Below are 15,567 nucleotides of genomic sequence, written 5' to 3'. Positions count from 1 at the left end.
AAGCAGGGCACCGAGGCCCACAGGAATGGTCAACACCGTAGTTCCTGGAAAGGACGGATAAGCATAATGGGGTCACTTGTCCCATACACCTGCTGTGTGCCACGCTCATGCCAGGCACTTTACGTGCATTTCGTTTCATTTAATTCTTCCAACAAGAACCCATCATTCAGTGGGGTTAAGCAGCTTGCTTGAAATGATGAGCCTAGGGGCATTGTCTGGAAGCTGTCACAGAGCACATGGCATGTGGGTCAGGCCACAAAGGACCAAGCAGGGAGGGTGGTCCAAGTTGAGGGAACAGCACGTACAAAGGCGTAGAGGCTGGAGAGGCACATAGAGGATGGCCCAGCTGGATGAGGCTAGCCTCACGAGCCAGACTGAGGAGCCCGGGCTTCCTCACAGGCAGGGGAACCCCAGGAATTAATGCAGGAGGTGGTCAGAGCCAAGTGCACTGAGGACCTGGGATTACCTCTGCTTAGTCTGTAGCTCCCGGCCAAGGGGCCAGCGAGCCAGCCTGGGACTCTGTCAGTGGGTTGCAGACCCAGCTGGTCTCACGGCCCATGTTCTGGCTTATCTGTCTTCTCCAGAGTGCCCGGTGTCTGTCTCCTTGCAGGGCTCCCCGGAGCAGAGTGAGACCAAGGGCACTCAGGCCAACCCGCCGGCCAAAATGCTGCCACCCAAGCAGCCCATGTATGCCGTGCCAGGCCTGGCCTCCTTCCTGACGCCGTCGGACCTGCAGGCCTTCCGCAGCGGGGCCTCTCCCGCCAGCCTGGCCCGGACGCTGGGCTCCAAGTCCCTGCTGCCAGGCCTGAGCGCGTCCCCGCCGCCGCCACCCTCCTTCCCGCTCAGCCCCCCACTGCACCAGCAGCTGCCACTGCCGCCCCACGCCCAGGGCGCCCTCCTCAGTCCGCCTGTTAGCATGTCTCCAGCCCCCCAGGCTCCGGTCCTGCCCACTCCCATGGCACTGCAGGTGCAGCTGGCTATGAGCCCCTCACCTCCAGGGCCACAGGTAAGCAGGGCGCAGTGGGGACATGCTCTTCAGGACTCTCTTGGGAAAGGCAGGGAGCCCGGGATTTCAAATACCGGCCCCGGCCCTCACCGGCAGCGTCACCTCGGCCTCAGCACCCTACCTCTCTGAGCCTCGGTCACCACATCCGGGAAATGGGTCTAGCCTGAGATGCACTGGCTGCAGTGAACAGTTGACAAGTTCCCAGACAGAGTCTTCAGAGTCTTAGGCTCTCCCAGGCCCTCCTCCTCTTATCCTCTGTCCAGTTCTGCTCTCTGGCCCGCGGGGCTGAGGCCATGCAGCTTCTGCCAGATCAGCCCCAAGCCCTGGCTCTCCCCAGAGCCTTGGAGGCCTGACCCCACTGACTGTTCCACAGATGCTGTTACAAGACTCGCGTGGCTCAGCACTCCATTTTACAGAGTGGGAAACTGAGGCTGGAAAAGGAAAGGCCCTTGAAAGCAGAGCCCTTCACCCCCCAGATGCAGCTAGAAGGGTTCAGTTTTCCAAAAGGTGCTCTGCTAGGGAGAAGGAAGAAGCATTCCAGGCGGAGAGAGAGGCAGAGGGGAGGCTTCGTAGAAGCCAGAGGAAGTGTGTCCGTGAACTCCCACGGGCGTGTAGAGTTCCCGCCCCCACTTGCCGCCTGCGCCGTGCACCCCCCCATCTCTCCCTTGCTCACCCGCCTCCTGCCCCCTTGGCAGGACTTCCCTCACATCTCCGAGTTCCCCGGCAGTTCGGGACCCCGCTCACCTGGCCCGTCCAACCCCCCGAGCAGCGGAGGAGACTGGGACAGCAGTTACCCCAGTGCGGAGTGTGGTGTCAGCACGTGCAGGTGGGTCCTCCCCGCGGCGTCCACCGCTGCTGAAGAGGGGGCACGGGCCGCCCAGGGATGGGGAGAGGCGAGGCCCCGCGGGTCATGGTGGCCCGGTGACCGTGCCTCGTGGCTGCTGGCTGCCTGCCATCTTCACGAGAAGACGCAGAACAAGGCGAGACCCCAGGAGGACTCAGCAGGTCTGAGGCCAAGGCTTCGCTTGGGGAAGGGCCCCGCTTCAGTCTGGCTGTCTCTCCTGCCATCCTGGCTTTCTCACAAGCGCTGCCTTGTGACACTCATGGATGGGTCATCCGCCTTTGGTCGGGCTCCCTAGAACCAGAGCCTGGGCAGCAGGGTTTGGGCGCCCTTGACGATGTTGAGGGAGGGCTTGCGGGAGAAAGGGAGGCAGGGAGGAGGGCCAGGGCCAGGGGAGGAGGCAGCGAGAGTGCGCTCTCAGCCAGAGACTCGCTTTGGCCTGATCGCACCAGGAGCTCTGGTGCACAAAGGGCACCACTGATTGGGTCCCACCTTGAGGTTAGGGCTTTTTGTCCCCGTGTCAGTCAGCCACGGGCTGTGGACTGCCCCAGGGACTGTAGCTGCTAGACGAGGCAGCTCTCATCCCGCCGAGGCAGCTCTCTGGAACAGAGGCAGCTGGCAGGACAGGAAAGGGGATCTGCAGGAGTCACCCCCGGCATCCACTGCACCCTAGGAGAAGGGCGAACGAGCCAACACCAGGAGTCACACACCTTACTGGGACCCCCACTACTACAGCCCAGCACCCCCTCTAGCACGCCACCCCCCAAGCCACTTGGCTTCTCCCTGGCCCTTATGTGGACCTCATTCTCCAGACCTTTCCCCCATCCTGCACTCTTAGCCTTTTAGCCCTTCAGCGCCATGCCTGCTGCCCTTCCTCTCGAAGGTTTTCCTGCTCCAAGAGACAGTGACCTCTCATGTCAGCCAGCAGAAGAGGAAAATGGGGTGGAGAGGGCACCCAGTTCTTTACCCGCCAACCCTGACTCCCATCCCCCTGGCAAGAACCAATCCCATGGCCGCCCCTGGGGTCTGTGGTCCCAGCAGCGGCTCCACACCCTAGACAGTGGCGTGTGGGGGACAGGCGGCCGTCTCTGCGCCATGCTCCAGCTGCTCCTAGCCCCAGCTGTTGGCCTTTCTGCTCCTCACCCAGCCAAGCCCTCCAGTGAGCCAGCAGACATGGCATGTGCTCCACGGCTGACGGCCCGGGCCCGGTGACAGAGTCTACCTGGGGGGGCAGCTCAGCTCAGCCGGAATCTCCTTCCCCACCCCCGGCAGGTGCAGACCCTCCCACCCCCCCACTCCTGCAGCAGGCTCCCTTCCCAAAGTCAAGAGTGTGGGGGTGGGGGCTCTTTAATGGACATTATGGAACGTGTCCAAGCTTCCCCCCGACATGGAGGGCAGACCACAGCAGTGCCCTACTTTACTTAATTTTTTTAAACTGAGGGAGAAGTGGCATATGAGTTGCAGGCATATGACATACCGCTCCGCAGGAGGCTGGTATGTGCTGGGGACTGACCACCACTGTGAGTCTAGCCACCATCCGTGGCCACTCACTTATAAATGGTTTTCTTGTCCTGTGAGAACCTTTAAGATCTACTCTCTTAGCACTTTCAAATACAGAAACTTACAATATACAGTATTATTAACTGTGCACCCACGCTGTACATGGCATCCCCAAGTTTTATTCATCCTACAACTGGAAGTTTATGCTCTTTGACCCTACACCTGTTTTACCTACGCCCACCCCGGCGGCCCCCATTCTGTTCCACCTGCGAGCTTGGTCTGGGATTTGTTTAGATTCCCCATGGAAGTGAGATCATCCAATACTCGAGACTCATCTTCCTTGGACTTATGTCACTTGGCATGATGCCCTCAAGGTCCCCCTGGCTCTTGATGACTGAGCCTCCTACTTTAAAACACAAAAGGCACCTGCCCTCCTCTGATTCTAATGACTAAGAAGGACCCGAGAGCGATGGTGGTGTTGGGACCGGCTTCTCTGAAGGGCAGAGGTGCTACGGCCACCTTCTCCCAGCCCGGAGGACCCAGTGGTCCCCAGCAAGGGTTCCAGGAGGGGAGTTTGGTTCAGCTGGTGGCCCATCTGTCGGGGAGAGACCCGCACGCGTGCTCCACTTGTTCTCAGAGGGGCAGCGCCCGTCCAGGGTGGGGGTGAAGACTAGCGAGCAGATGGCCTGGCGCCCCCTGGGCCTGGCTGGGCTTCCACGGCTCTGACGGCCCCTCCTCTCTCTCCAGCCTGCTCCCCAGGGATAAATCGCTCTACCTCACCTAATCCCGCCTCCCCTCTCCTCCCTGAGGCTTGCTGGAGGGGCACTGCTCAGAGCCTGAAGGGCCCACAGCAGAAGGGAAGCCTGGGCAGGAAGCAGGATGACCGGGAAGAGAGCAGTGACACAGCGACGACGCCCCAGGGCCGAGTCTCTTCCTCGACCTCCCACCAGACCCTGCAGAGGCGCCGCCCGCCGCCCGCCCACAGCACCTGCGAGAACCTTCTGCCCCCCACCTGCCTGCTCCAGGGCTACTGTGGACCCCGCTCCTCGCCCTGCACACCGTACTCTGTGTCTGGACGTCCGGCCCCAGCCCGAGCTCCGGGGGCTGCCCCCGGAGGGGCCGCCTTCCGACCGAATCCCACCCCCAGATGCATGGGCCCGGGCCGCCCGGCCGAGGACGTGCAAATGCGGTTTTACAGTGTGAACAAAGATCACCAAACCTCTCAACCGTTGGCTCCGTGTAAGTAGTTGACTAAGTGTGTTAGAACGTGCTGCAGACATCGACGGGATGATTCTGTGGGGGAGGGGAGTAGTTTCCTTTAAGGTGAAAAGCATTTTATATGACCCCTTAGCAACTTTTTTTTTTTTAAGTTTTCTCTGGAGGGAGACGTGCACAAAAGCAGCTGCCTATCCGTCTCCTCCCCCGTCACAGCGAGAGCTGGGCCACTCAGAGCCACACTTGGAGACGTTGCGCTTTTTTTTTTTAACCCTGTTTCCGTCTATTTAAAATTGCCAACAACAACTTTTGTCTATTTATGAAGCAAAGTTGAGAACAGAAATGCAGTTTATCATAACGTGTGTGTGATTTTCAGGTTTGGTTTGGGTTTTGGTTCTTAAAGTTGTTTGCAGGTGTTTCCTGGCCCTGGCAAGTGTCCGTCCCGGTGCCCAGTGCTTCTCTCAGTTTCTTTATAATAAAACTTCAGAAAAGTTGAAAATCCGTCTGTCTCTTCATGCGCTTGGTAAGCCAGACCCAGGCCTTCCGACGTGGATTTGGTGGCAGGTCTGTCAAGTGACAGAGCCCTTGACGTCAGTGGGATTCGAGTCACGCCTCACCTGCCATGTACTCCCCCAGAGGGTCTGCGTGGACAGCGGGCCCCCCGCCGGCCTCAGTGTGGTCACCTCCAGAAGTAGGAGGACAATGGCGCCCACACGCGCCGTCCTGGTGATGAGCAGGGATTATGGGCACAGAGCGCTGGGCGTACAGGGGGCAGGCTCCCCGTCTGCTGGAGGTGAGAGGTGGGTTCAGGGAGCCCTGGGCGGGGTGTGGGGGGCTTCTCCACACCTGAATGTAAGGGGGCAGCCCAGACAAGGGACTCTAACCCAGATTTCCTGACAGATGTCAGGTGGTGATACTTAACAACAACAACAAAAGTAATAATTATGTGACAATTTAACCGTATCTGGAAAAATAACAGTTTCTTGGTATGGAGGAGCTTTTGGGAGCTGCCCCTGTTGGGCCTCGTGACATGGCTGTTTTGGGGTGGAGGCCAGTGACCCAGACGGAGGAGCCTCCCCCCTCCCCTGTCGGCTCTCAGGGCCTCTCCCTCTGTGATCTCGAAACCTCCCTTCTCCCAGAAAACAGCCCCAGGGCTGGCGCGCGGTCTCTCTGTGCGCAGTTTCCTCACTGGAGGGCATTTTGTAATCCACTTTGGAAAAAGAAAAAAGAAAACCAGACCAACAACAAAAACAACACGCTGCCCGTAGCATCACTGCAATGTGAAGCATAAATATTTCATGTGGTTACAATTTCCTTTCCTGAACAGAGCTTGTCAGTAACACGGTGATGACTTAGTTTAATATTCGACTCCTGCTTCTACGTGTGAGAAAATAGCATCCTTGGGATCCATGCGGACAACCCAAAATAATGAGCGCCAGGCGCTCAGGTTCTGGCCTCTGAGCAGAGGCTCCCGCCACTGCCTCTGCAGGTGTCCGCGTGCACTCAGAGCGCCCAAGCTGAGTCTAAATGCCCTGCCTGCTGGTGTGAGGGGTTGTGGCACCCCCAAGCTGCCAAGGCCAGTCTGTGGTCTGGACCCGCCACACTTCGAGGCCTCGTGTTGTGGCCTAGACCCTAGAGCCGTGATCCCGGCACTGGAAGGATGGATCGGCAGCCCCCGCAGCCCATCCCGCTGTCCAAAGAGCCGGCCCTTCCCGGGCCCACGCGCCTGCTTCAGATCCCTCCACCCCGCACCTCCTCACACACACTGGAATCGCAGCAGAGGCATGGTCTGGGTGAAGGCCGAGCCTCCAGACCCCAGGAGGAAGAGGGGGCTGGTCCCAAGATGGTCCAGCGCTAATCGCTCCCTGGAGGGCCCACAGGAACTTCCGCATTAGTTTGGAAGATGGGCAACACCGCAGGGAAGCGCCTTCCGATTACTCTTACGAGGCCACCGAGCTAAAATTCCAGGTGTTCGTTCTGCAAGAACACAGCCAGGTGAGCAGTTCCTCTCTGCCCCAGCCGAGCACAGGGACGCTGGGGAGTCTTACGCAGATCCCACCCCTAGGAGCTTAGGTCCAGCTGGGGAGGCAGAGAAGGAAATCGGGGATATTTAGTTATAAAATTATAACTTTATAAGTTATAAAAATATAAAATTAACTATACTCTGTGACAAGTCTGCAAGGGGGGGAGGGGCCAGGAGAATGCAGAGGAGGCGCCCCCAGCCTAACCAGGGGCCCCAAAGCCTTCTGGGGTGAGACGATGTTAGGCTGTGCCCCGTCCAGTGACCGGGACTGAGCTGGAGGACTGACGTATGGTTCCAGAGCGCTGTGCTTTCCTGGTTCGGGACCCCCAGACGCTGTGGCTCCATGATGGTGAAACTTATCCAGAATTCGGGGCGCATTCTCTCTGGAAGAAGCTATGGCTGAGCCCACACAGCTCCATGGGGATCTCTGAGTCGGGAACGGGGCAGCTGTCCTCAGGCTGAAGGTGAACCGCACGCACGGTGCGTGTTCTCAAACCCTTGACCTCCGCAGGCCCGTCCTGGGTCTGGGCCCGCCCCGTCTCCCTGTGCGCTGGTGGGGGGGAGGGGGAGGTTGGGGCAGTGCGTGTCTGGGCGTACTGTGTGGTGTGCATGTGGAGGTGGTGCGAGAGTGGGTCATGTGCCCGTGTGTGTCGTGTGTGGGGGGCCGTGAGGTGTGCACGTGTGGTGGGGTTGTATCTGCGGGTAGTGAGCACGTGTGCATGCGTGTGCTGCGCGTCTGCACATGCATGTCTATGCCGGGGTGCACGGTGCACACAAGACAGATGTGATGTGCATGCCGGGTGTGCGTGTGCAGCTGGTGTGCATGTGGGAGAGGACACACGTGCACCGTGCCCAAAACATAGGCACACACACACACACACACACACACACAGGTGCACACAGTGCACAATACATAGCCCAGGGGCAGGCATAGCGTACGCATCACATACCACACGCATGCAATACCCACCCCTACCTACACGGATGCAATGTGCATACACATACTCAATGACACGCCACACACACGCGTGCACGCACGCATACCTCACACACATGCACAGTACATTCACACACACAAGCGCACCACGCGTACGCACACAGCCTCCCTTCACCCCCCACTAGACACAGAAGTGCATCCTGCGTACACACCACCATCGCATGCACACGCACAAGACCACACAACTGTGCATGCTCACGCGTGGCCCACGCGTATCCGTGCGTCCGTTAACATAGGAATGAAATGTTCCCGAAAGTTTGAAAGAATTCACATGCAAAAAATCTGACATGCAATTATAAGTTCTGGGGCTTTTAAAAAATTGCCCAACACATCAGTTATTACGAAGCTCTTCTCCCTAAATTGCCCCAAAGGAATAACCCCAAACCCACTGCTGCGGAAGGGCAGTTGCTTCGAGGACGCGGTGGGGCTCAGGGCACAGCCTGCCTGGAGAATGTGGGGCCGCTGACTGCGCCCCCTTCCTCTCCCTGTCCCCCCCAGCGGCCCTCAGTAACCGCGGTCCAGGTGCGCTGCTTCCCGGCGCGGTCACGCAAGCTGATGTTTACTGTGGGGCCATGCCGTGCACTCTTAACTGTATTTGTCCCTCGAGTAGCTCCTTGTCCGCTATTGCCGCTTCCCCTCTGTTGCTTGCACGCTCCCCTTCCCTGGAGCTTTGGATTTCTGTGTCTACAGCCCGAGACAGGAGAGCGATGTACGTGGGGGGGCGCTCGCTGCGATGCCCCGGTGGACCCTCCCGCCCCGCAGCCCTGCTAGATTGTTCTCCTCTCCAGCTTCCTCTCACTCCTAGAGCATGTTTGTGAAACTAGGAGGCAGGAACTTGGCTTCCTGGTGCTCTTGTCCATGAAGAAATGGTGGCCGCCATCACTGATAGAAGGGGAATGTGGGAAAGCACGCTAGGGAATTGTTGCATGGAAGGGTCTAGCACGGGGCGGGAGGAGGGGGGGTTAGGGGCTGGGAGGGCAGCGCCTGGCTCCTTCGTCGTCCTGTCTCAGGCCGGCTTTGGCCACACTCGCATCCTCAGCTCAGCCGGCCTGAGTCCAAGCCCCCAGCCAGCCCGCCTTCCATGGAGACGGTACCCAAACACCACAGCCTGGGGGGGGGGGCTTCAACAACAGACATTTATTCTCTCACGCTCCGGGGTCTGAAAGCGTCGGAGGGTTGGAGTCTTCTGAGGCTCCTCTCTCGGGCTTGCTCATGCTGCCTTACCTCGTGTCCTCACGTGGTCTCTCCTCCGTGCTCAAGAGCCCTTCGTGCCCCCCGTGTGACCAAACTTCCTCTTGTTGTAAGGACACCAGTCCAGTTGGATGAAGGCCCACCCCAATGGCCTCGTTTTTACCTGAATCACCTCTCTGCGGGACCTATTTCTAAAGACAGGGACATTTGAGGTGCCGGGGGGGTACAGCTTCAACGTATGCATTACCGGGAAGCCCCTGCTCACCCTAACAGGCGGCTGGTATTGATTAGAAACTCCACAACGAGGGTGAAGTCCAACCACTGGCTCAATTCCCCAAATGAAATCGTAAGAGACCCAGTTCTGGAAGGCTTCCGCCTGGGTGCGCAAAATAGCCAGAGCACCCCGCTGGGAGGATGTATGAAGCGGAAACAAGCCACATCTGCCCCCCTCCCCGCTCACCACCGTCCCAGGAGGCCCGCACATCTGGCGCGGGGCCACACACCCTGGAGTGACTCCGTTCAGACTCTGTTCGAGGACTCATCAGGGAAGAGCGCGCAAGGACAGGGCTGCCTCCCCGCACCCTTGGAATGACACTGGGCCACAACCCTTTGGCATCTCTCCCGGGAGCCTTCCTACACCTCCAAGCTCCCCCTTGGTTTTTTCGCTAGATCTTCTGATTCCAGTACCTGAAATACTATTAGCATAAATGGGGCTACAAATTCAGATGACCTCAGAGTTGGGCAGGTCACATAAACAAAGGAATGAGACAGGGTAACAGACGACAGGGTGTAGTTGCGTGGAAAGTGGCCGGCCTGCAAAAAGCATTTAAATTCAGCGTGATTTAAAACACTGCGCTGGCCCAAGCAAAACCAGCTTGCCAGCCGGATGCAGCCTCCGGGCATCGAATTTGTGCCTTCCACGGAGGACATGGTTAAGAGATGGGCTTCGAAGACAGATCTGGTTTTGAATCTTAGCCTCTTATCTGCAAAACACAGTGGTGTTTCAAATCATAGAGCTGGTGTGACGAATGTACGAAATAATGCACGTGAAGTGCTCAGTGCGGGGCCCGGCACATAGTAAGTGCTTAATTTATAGGAGCTGTTATTATCGTGGTAAGTCAGAGGAGAGCGGTGGTGATGAATTTTTTATAAAAGCAGCCTTCCTTCTCAAGAGCGAAATGATGCGTGCGTGCGAGCGTGGAGCCGTGGCGCCCTCCGGTGGTCACACTCCATAACGGCAGTGCGGTGTAGCGGGCCGAAAAAAATGGTTAGGAGCCAAGTTACGCTTTCGGATCAAACAATGTGTTTGAATCCAGTTCTGCCACGTGCAAGTACGCGACAGGGCATTCACCTCCACTCCTACCCTCCATCTCTCCATCTCCGACAGTTACAATGTCATGGAGCGGCTCTGACAACTTAATGAGACAATATAATATCACCAGTCAGGCAAGTGGTATTAATCGCCGTTAGAAAGTGCTGGCTAGGATCCTAGCACGATCCTAGCACAGGCCGGCACGACGGCAGCACCCTAGTGCTCAGAACACCCCTGGCCCCACGCTGCCAATACCCTTTCGTCTTGTGAGGAGTAATGGAGGGATGCCCTGTTGTTATTTAGTTTTTCTTTTATTGGGTGGAGCTAAGGAGGAGTTACTCTGCCTTGGAGCCTCTGACCAAAAAACCAGACTCCTGTGGATACCTGACATCTTCCTGGAGCAAAGTATTCCTTTGATTATGCATTACTCTCTCCAGACTTCTCTTTTAGAGTGAAAATTCCCCTGGAACTTTCAACCCCCCCCGGTGAGGATGAGGGCATCAGCTGCTTTCCTCCCAGACAGGAGGGACCCCAGGGGTACCAGGGGTGGGGGCCACTCTGTACTGTCATTATCTCCAGCGGGACCCCACTCCACAGACCACCCTTCACCCCACTTGTTCTTCTGCCCAGAGAGGCGACTTCCTTCCTTCTGAGGGACCAGAAGGGGCCTCCCACTGAGGGAGGCCTTCCTAGGGTGGGAGTCCTGCCCCCCAGCTGCTGAGCCGCCCCCTGGAGCTGGAGGAACCAAGGCCAGCCTGGGGCTCGGACTGCAGGGCCCCTTACCTTTTCCCTCTGGAACAGCAAGCCTCACCCCTCCCCGCTCCTCCACCCTGCTCACACGCCTCCTTACAGGGTCTTGGGCTTTTTCCAGCAGACTGAATTTCCTTCCCCCTGAAAACCCCAACAGAGGAACCTCTGCTTGCTCCCTGAGTATCCTTTCCCTCTGCCCTGGAAGCTTCCTGCCAAGACCCCAGGGTAGCTGTCAGTGATCATAGGCCCTGGCAGTGCCCATGGGGTCGTTTCAGGCTCCCCTATGGCACAAGACACCTAAAATGAATGCTGGGCATGGCAGAGCACGGGCCAAACTTCTAGAGCTGGCGTGGGCCAACTCTGGGACCGTGTGTGTGCGGGCCTGAGCCACCAGGGGGCGCCCGACTCTGCCCAACCTTCCCTGACCTGGAGGCTCCTGTGGGGCTCAGGTATGAGCCTTCTTTTCAAACCATCCAAGGTGATTCTAATGCAGCCATCCTCTGCTCCCACCCCTCACTCCCATTCCTGCACACGCACACACACACACACACACACACACACACACAGTCTACAGACCCTCCTTCCCTCAGTGGGTTTTATTAAAACCCTGCCGATTTAAGCAGCTCCTATCCTCATTCCTGTCCTCACCACCCCTCCAGTGGTCCCTCCAAGCCCATCCTTCTTCCTGGATCATTCCAGGGTTTCGAACACCTTTTTACCATCCACAGTCCCCCTCGTCTGGTTTCTCACTGCACTGCCTGTGAAGAAAGCCACAGGCAGGCATTCTGGTCTCCATGGCAGAAGGGGAAACTGAGGCACAGAAGGAAGGAATGACTGACACAAAGCGAATCCGTGGTGGCACCAGGGAGTCCCAGTCACCCACGCCCTCCGGGAGCTGCTTGTCAGGGGCGAGGGACCCTCCCCCCCACCGCCCCACGGACAGCCAGCTGCGGGAGAACTTTCACAGATGAGGTGGGACGACTGCTTTCCTGAGCTGACTCACTGTGTGACCTCTGGCAAACCTTTCCTCTCTGGGCCTCTGTAGACAAGGAAGGAGGCCTCTGGGTCCCCCCGAGACATTCTGTGACTAACTGGGGACCAGATCGTCTCCATGTCTTTGGGGCTTCTGGGGTCCTCAGCCAAAACGCAAGAGGGCTTTTGAGAGGGCTTTGGCAGTACTGGGGTGTTCGGCAATCATGATCCAAATCTCCATGTCTCCACGGCTTCCTCAGCTGGGCTTTACTCCGCGAGCATCGACATTTCGTGGAATTCCCACCACAGCCTCGGGAGGGAGGGAGGTACTATTACTTTCCCTGTTTAGAGATGGGGAAACTGAGGGTCAGAAAAGACATAAGTGGCTGAGCAGGATAGGTCAGGAAGAACCAACCTCAAAGGGTAGGCTCTCTCTTCTACCATGCGCTGCTCAGGGAAGGTTCTGGAAGCCTGCTTTGGAAACTCAGGGTTTGCCTTAGAAGGTCTTTGATCTGCCCCAGCCGAACCAAAGCCCTTGGGCTGTCCCACAAGAGGTATTATGGGAACTGTAAGAAAAAGACAGGACCCGCCGCGTCTCTCCCCCCTTCGGCCAATCCCCCTGGCTGGGCCCACAAGCAGACACTGCAGCCCCTCCAGAGCCCGCGAGCAGAGGCAGGTTTATTATTGTACAGACTGCAGCACCCGCAACCCTCACCCCAAGCACCAGCCCTAACCCTAGATCCGGGAGCTCTGGTACCCAGAGGTTTATCTCCAGCCCTGGGCCAGCCCCAAACCTGGACAATGCTCTCAGAGCTGAGGCCTGGGGCCCACGGGCCCTGAGCAGTGCCCCCAGCCCAGCCCAGCCCAGCCCTGTCGTTCCCTCGGAGTCCGGAAAAGCCCAAACACAGACAGAGCCACGGGCTGGCTGAGGGTGGGAGAATCCGCAGGCTCCTCTCCACACAAACGCAGTCCGAGATTCCAACCCCTCCTTGAGGCCCCAGGGGTGCTTGAACAGCACGCGTGGAGCTGGAGGAAGGTTCCCAAGTACCGAGGTGGGAAGGCAAGGCCAACCTCATCAGGAGCAGACTCCAGGTTTTGGAGTGGGCTGGCGAGGCTGGACCACGACACCAAAGCCCCCGAGGTCCACAGAAACAAAAACAGGAGAGCAGCACCCCCGCGGCTCTGCTTGGATGCCGTTGCCACAACCTTCCCTGGGTTTGGAGGGGCCTAGAAGCCCTTTCCCTCTGTCCTCCCAGGTGCAGGGGCCCGCAAGCCCTCGGCCTCCAGCCAGCCCAGCAAGCACAAGGGACCGGAGACCCAGTGTGGTACAAAACATCTGTAATGAGCTACATGCAAACACCGTCTTCTGCCAAGCAAGCCAAGGGGCTCATTATCCAACAGACTGCACCCACTGGGGACCCCAGACTTGCTCCACTCTCCCTGGGAGACGCTTGTTGACGAACAGCCTGTCTTCAGCACCTGCCTGAGAGTCTGCCCTGGGAAAGTCTGCCTGGTCTTCCAAGGGCTTCCACTATCACTCTCCCTTGAGGGTGTGGGGGGCCCTGGTGTGGGAAATGGACAAACCAATTCATAGGACAACCCGCTGGCATTACCTTAGCAGTGCCGGGGCTCCCGCGGGGTGACCCTTCACCGCCCTGGGCACACAGGAAGCCCCACATGCGATCCCAGCCTCGGGCTCAGGCACAAAGACAGGGGCCATCCCAACGGCCCCTCAGCCCTTCCTCCCACCCCAGGTTCCAGTGCCTCATGTCTCCCCCTCGTCTGCTGGTCCAGAAGGGAAGCTGACTGGACCAGTGGGAGGAGACGGGAGCACTGTGTCCTGAGATATTCACACTGAGCACATCCATTTCCTCTATTGTCATCCAGAACATCTGTAAGCAAGGGACAGAGTGTGCTGCGTGGAGCCCATGAAAGGCAGGGCCTTGGCACCATCTGGGGGTGGCTCCCTGGCTTGCCTGCCATGGGGGTCTGTCACTCCCTCAGCAGCCAGACGGTTAAAGTAAAGCGGGGCAGGGGTGGAGGGAGTTAGTATTACTATTCTGGTTTAGTGACATCTCCCAAAACACACAAAAGCTCAGGGAAGGGGGACCCTAGCAGCAAGGTGAGGGAATGGATGAGGATGAGGGACAGGCGAGCTCAAGAGACCAGGGCTCTTCCTTCGAGGCTTCCCCTGCCACGGGGCACAGAGCTCCTGGAGGATCCCCAGCACATTACAATTCCTCTGGGCACCACTGCCACCCAGCACCGGGGCCACGGGAGGCCTTCTTAAACGGATGTGGTGTGGATGTGAGCTGGACCCCAGGGCTCCAGGTCCAGAGTTCAGTCCTCCTTGGCCACCCTGCCTGGTAATGCAGAAAGATGGGTCCTCACATCCCCAGCAGGAACTCCTGGCTCTGCAAAGAGACAGTGAGAGGCTCAGGTAAGGGGGGAGGGGAGGGAGAAAGGAAGAGGCTGAACCAGGTTCAACGCAGGGTCCAAGCCTCAGGCCTGATGTAGTCTGGGGCAAGGACCCACCTCTCCCAGCCCCTGGGGCAGCCCTGCCCCTGGGCTCTGACTCAAAAGGATCAGAGTCAAGTCCCTGCGGCCTCTCCTGGCCTCGCTGTTCCCATGCCCAGCAAGCTCTTCCCTGTCCTCCTCCCCACTGTCATCTGGTTTGCGCTTCCACCCTTCGGGTCATTAAGCTTCAGTCCCCACAGCCATCACACCCAGATCCCCTGTGAAACATGGGCCCCAGCAGAGCCCAGCACGCACCCCTAGGCATCACCTATCAGGCTAATACTGTCAGTGGCTATTTACTGGGTGAGTTCTTCTCCTCTCCTGGTACTGAGTAGGAACCTCCAGCCCACACTAAGCTAGGATTGGGGGGGGGGGGNGGGGGGGGGGGAAGTGTCTTTGGTTGGGGGCAGGGCAAGAGGCAGAAACTCTGTTAGCATCACCAAGCATAGGATTCATGGTGTGAAGGCTGGTCCTAGCAGGGAAAAGATTTTATTTATCTTGTGGATATTTTACCCTGAGACCCATGAGAGCCACCTTCCTTCAGCCCAACGCAGCCCAGGGCAGCCCAGCGCAGCCCAGCCCACCTCCTTTTCACCGGGCCTTCCCAAGTTCTCCCAGCTCCAGCATGGGGCAGCGACTGACTGACAGAGGGGTTTCTGGAAGAGAGGACTGGGGGATGGGGAGGCTAGGGGCAGAGGGATTACAGACTGAAATGGGCAGGAGAGAAAGGAAAGGCAGAGAGAAGAGGGCCTGGCTGGCTAAGGCAAGCTCAGGTGAGACTGTGGGAGTCTGGGGAGAGGCTGTTTGCCTCACCTCTGGATGTCTGACTTTTGCATAATGAGCTGTAAGTTAAGGGTTTACTCTTATCTTCACCCCATTTCTTAGGGCAGGAGTGGGTCCCTGCTGTATCCCTAGATCCCAGCAGAGCAGCTGCTCAGTAAATGGTGGTCAAATGAATAAATGAACGAATGGATGGTGAATGAGTGAGTGAGTGAAGTCCCCAGGGCTCACCTGGCAGGGAGCAGGTGCTCTGCACATGTTGAGCTAACGAGGTGTGTGTGTGTGTTGGGGAAAGCATGATCCATCAAATCCACAAATCCGTTGTTCCTGCCTCTGCTGGGGGCCGGGCCTCAGTTTAGCCGCAGGACAGGCACCCAGCAGGCAACATCCTTCCTCTATCACCCTGGTGCCCAGAGCTCTCTATAGGCTCCCACCCCTGGTAGACGTACCTGGTGGACAAGGG

General features: G+C 58.1%; 1 protein-coding gene across 6 annotated transcripts in view; it reads left to right on the top strand.

Annotated features, from left to right (window-relative positions):
- Positions 1-5,063, top strand: part of TOX2 (TOX high mobility group box family member 2) — a 144,526-nt gene extending 139,463 nt beyond the window's left edge. For 5 of the 6 annotated variants that reach the window (XM_034641484.1, XM_034641483.1, XM_034641486.1 and 2 more), the window contains 3 exons: positions 611-1,006; positions 1,702-1,832; positions 4,095-5,063. In XM_034641484.1, the coding sequence (XP_034497375.1) occupies positions 611-1,006; positions 1,702-1,832; positions 4,095-4,131 (564 nt within the window). In that variant the 3' untranslated portion in view covers positions 4,132-5,063. The remainder of the gene's footprint in view (positions 1-610; positions 1,007-1,701; positions 1,833-4,094) is intronic. The other variant, XM_019797656.2, reaches the window with a different exon arrangement.
- The last annotated feature ends 10,504 nt before the right edge of the window (positions 5,064-15,567 follow it).

The sequence above is a fragment of the Ailuropoda melanoleuca genome, chromosome 13, assembly GCF_002007445.2.
Source record: "Ailuropoda melanoleuca isolate Jingjing chromosome 13, ASM200744v2, whole genome shotgun sequence".
Classification (NCBI taxonomy): Eukaryota; Metazoa; Chordata; class Mammalia; order Carnivora; family Ursidae; genus Ailuropoda; species Ailuropoda melanoleuca.
The sequence above is the reverse complement of the archived record's forward strand: the minus strand, read 5'-3'. Positions and strand labels throughout refer to the sequence as shown.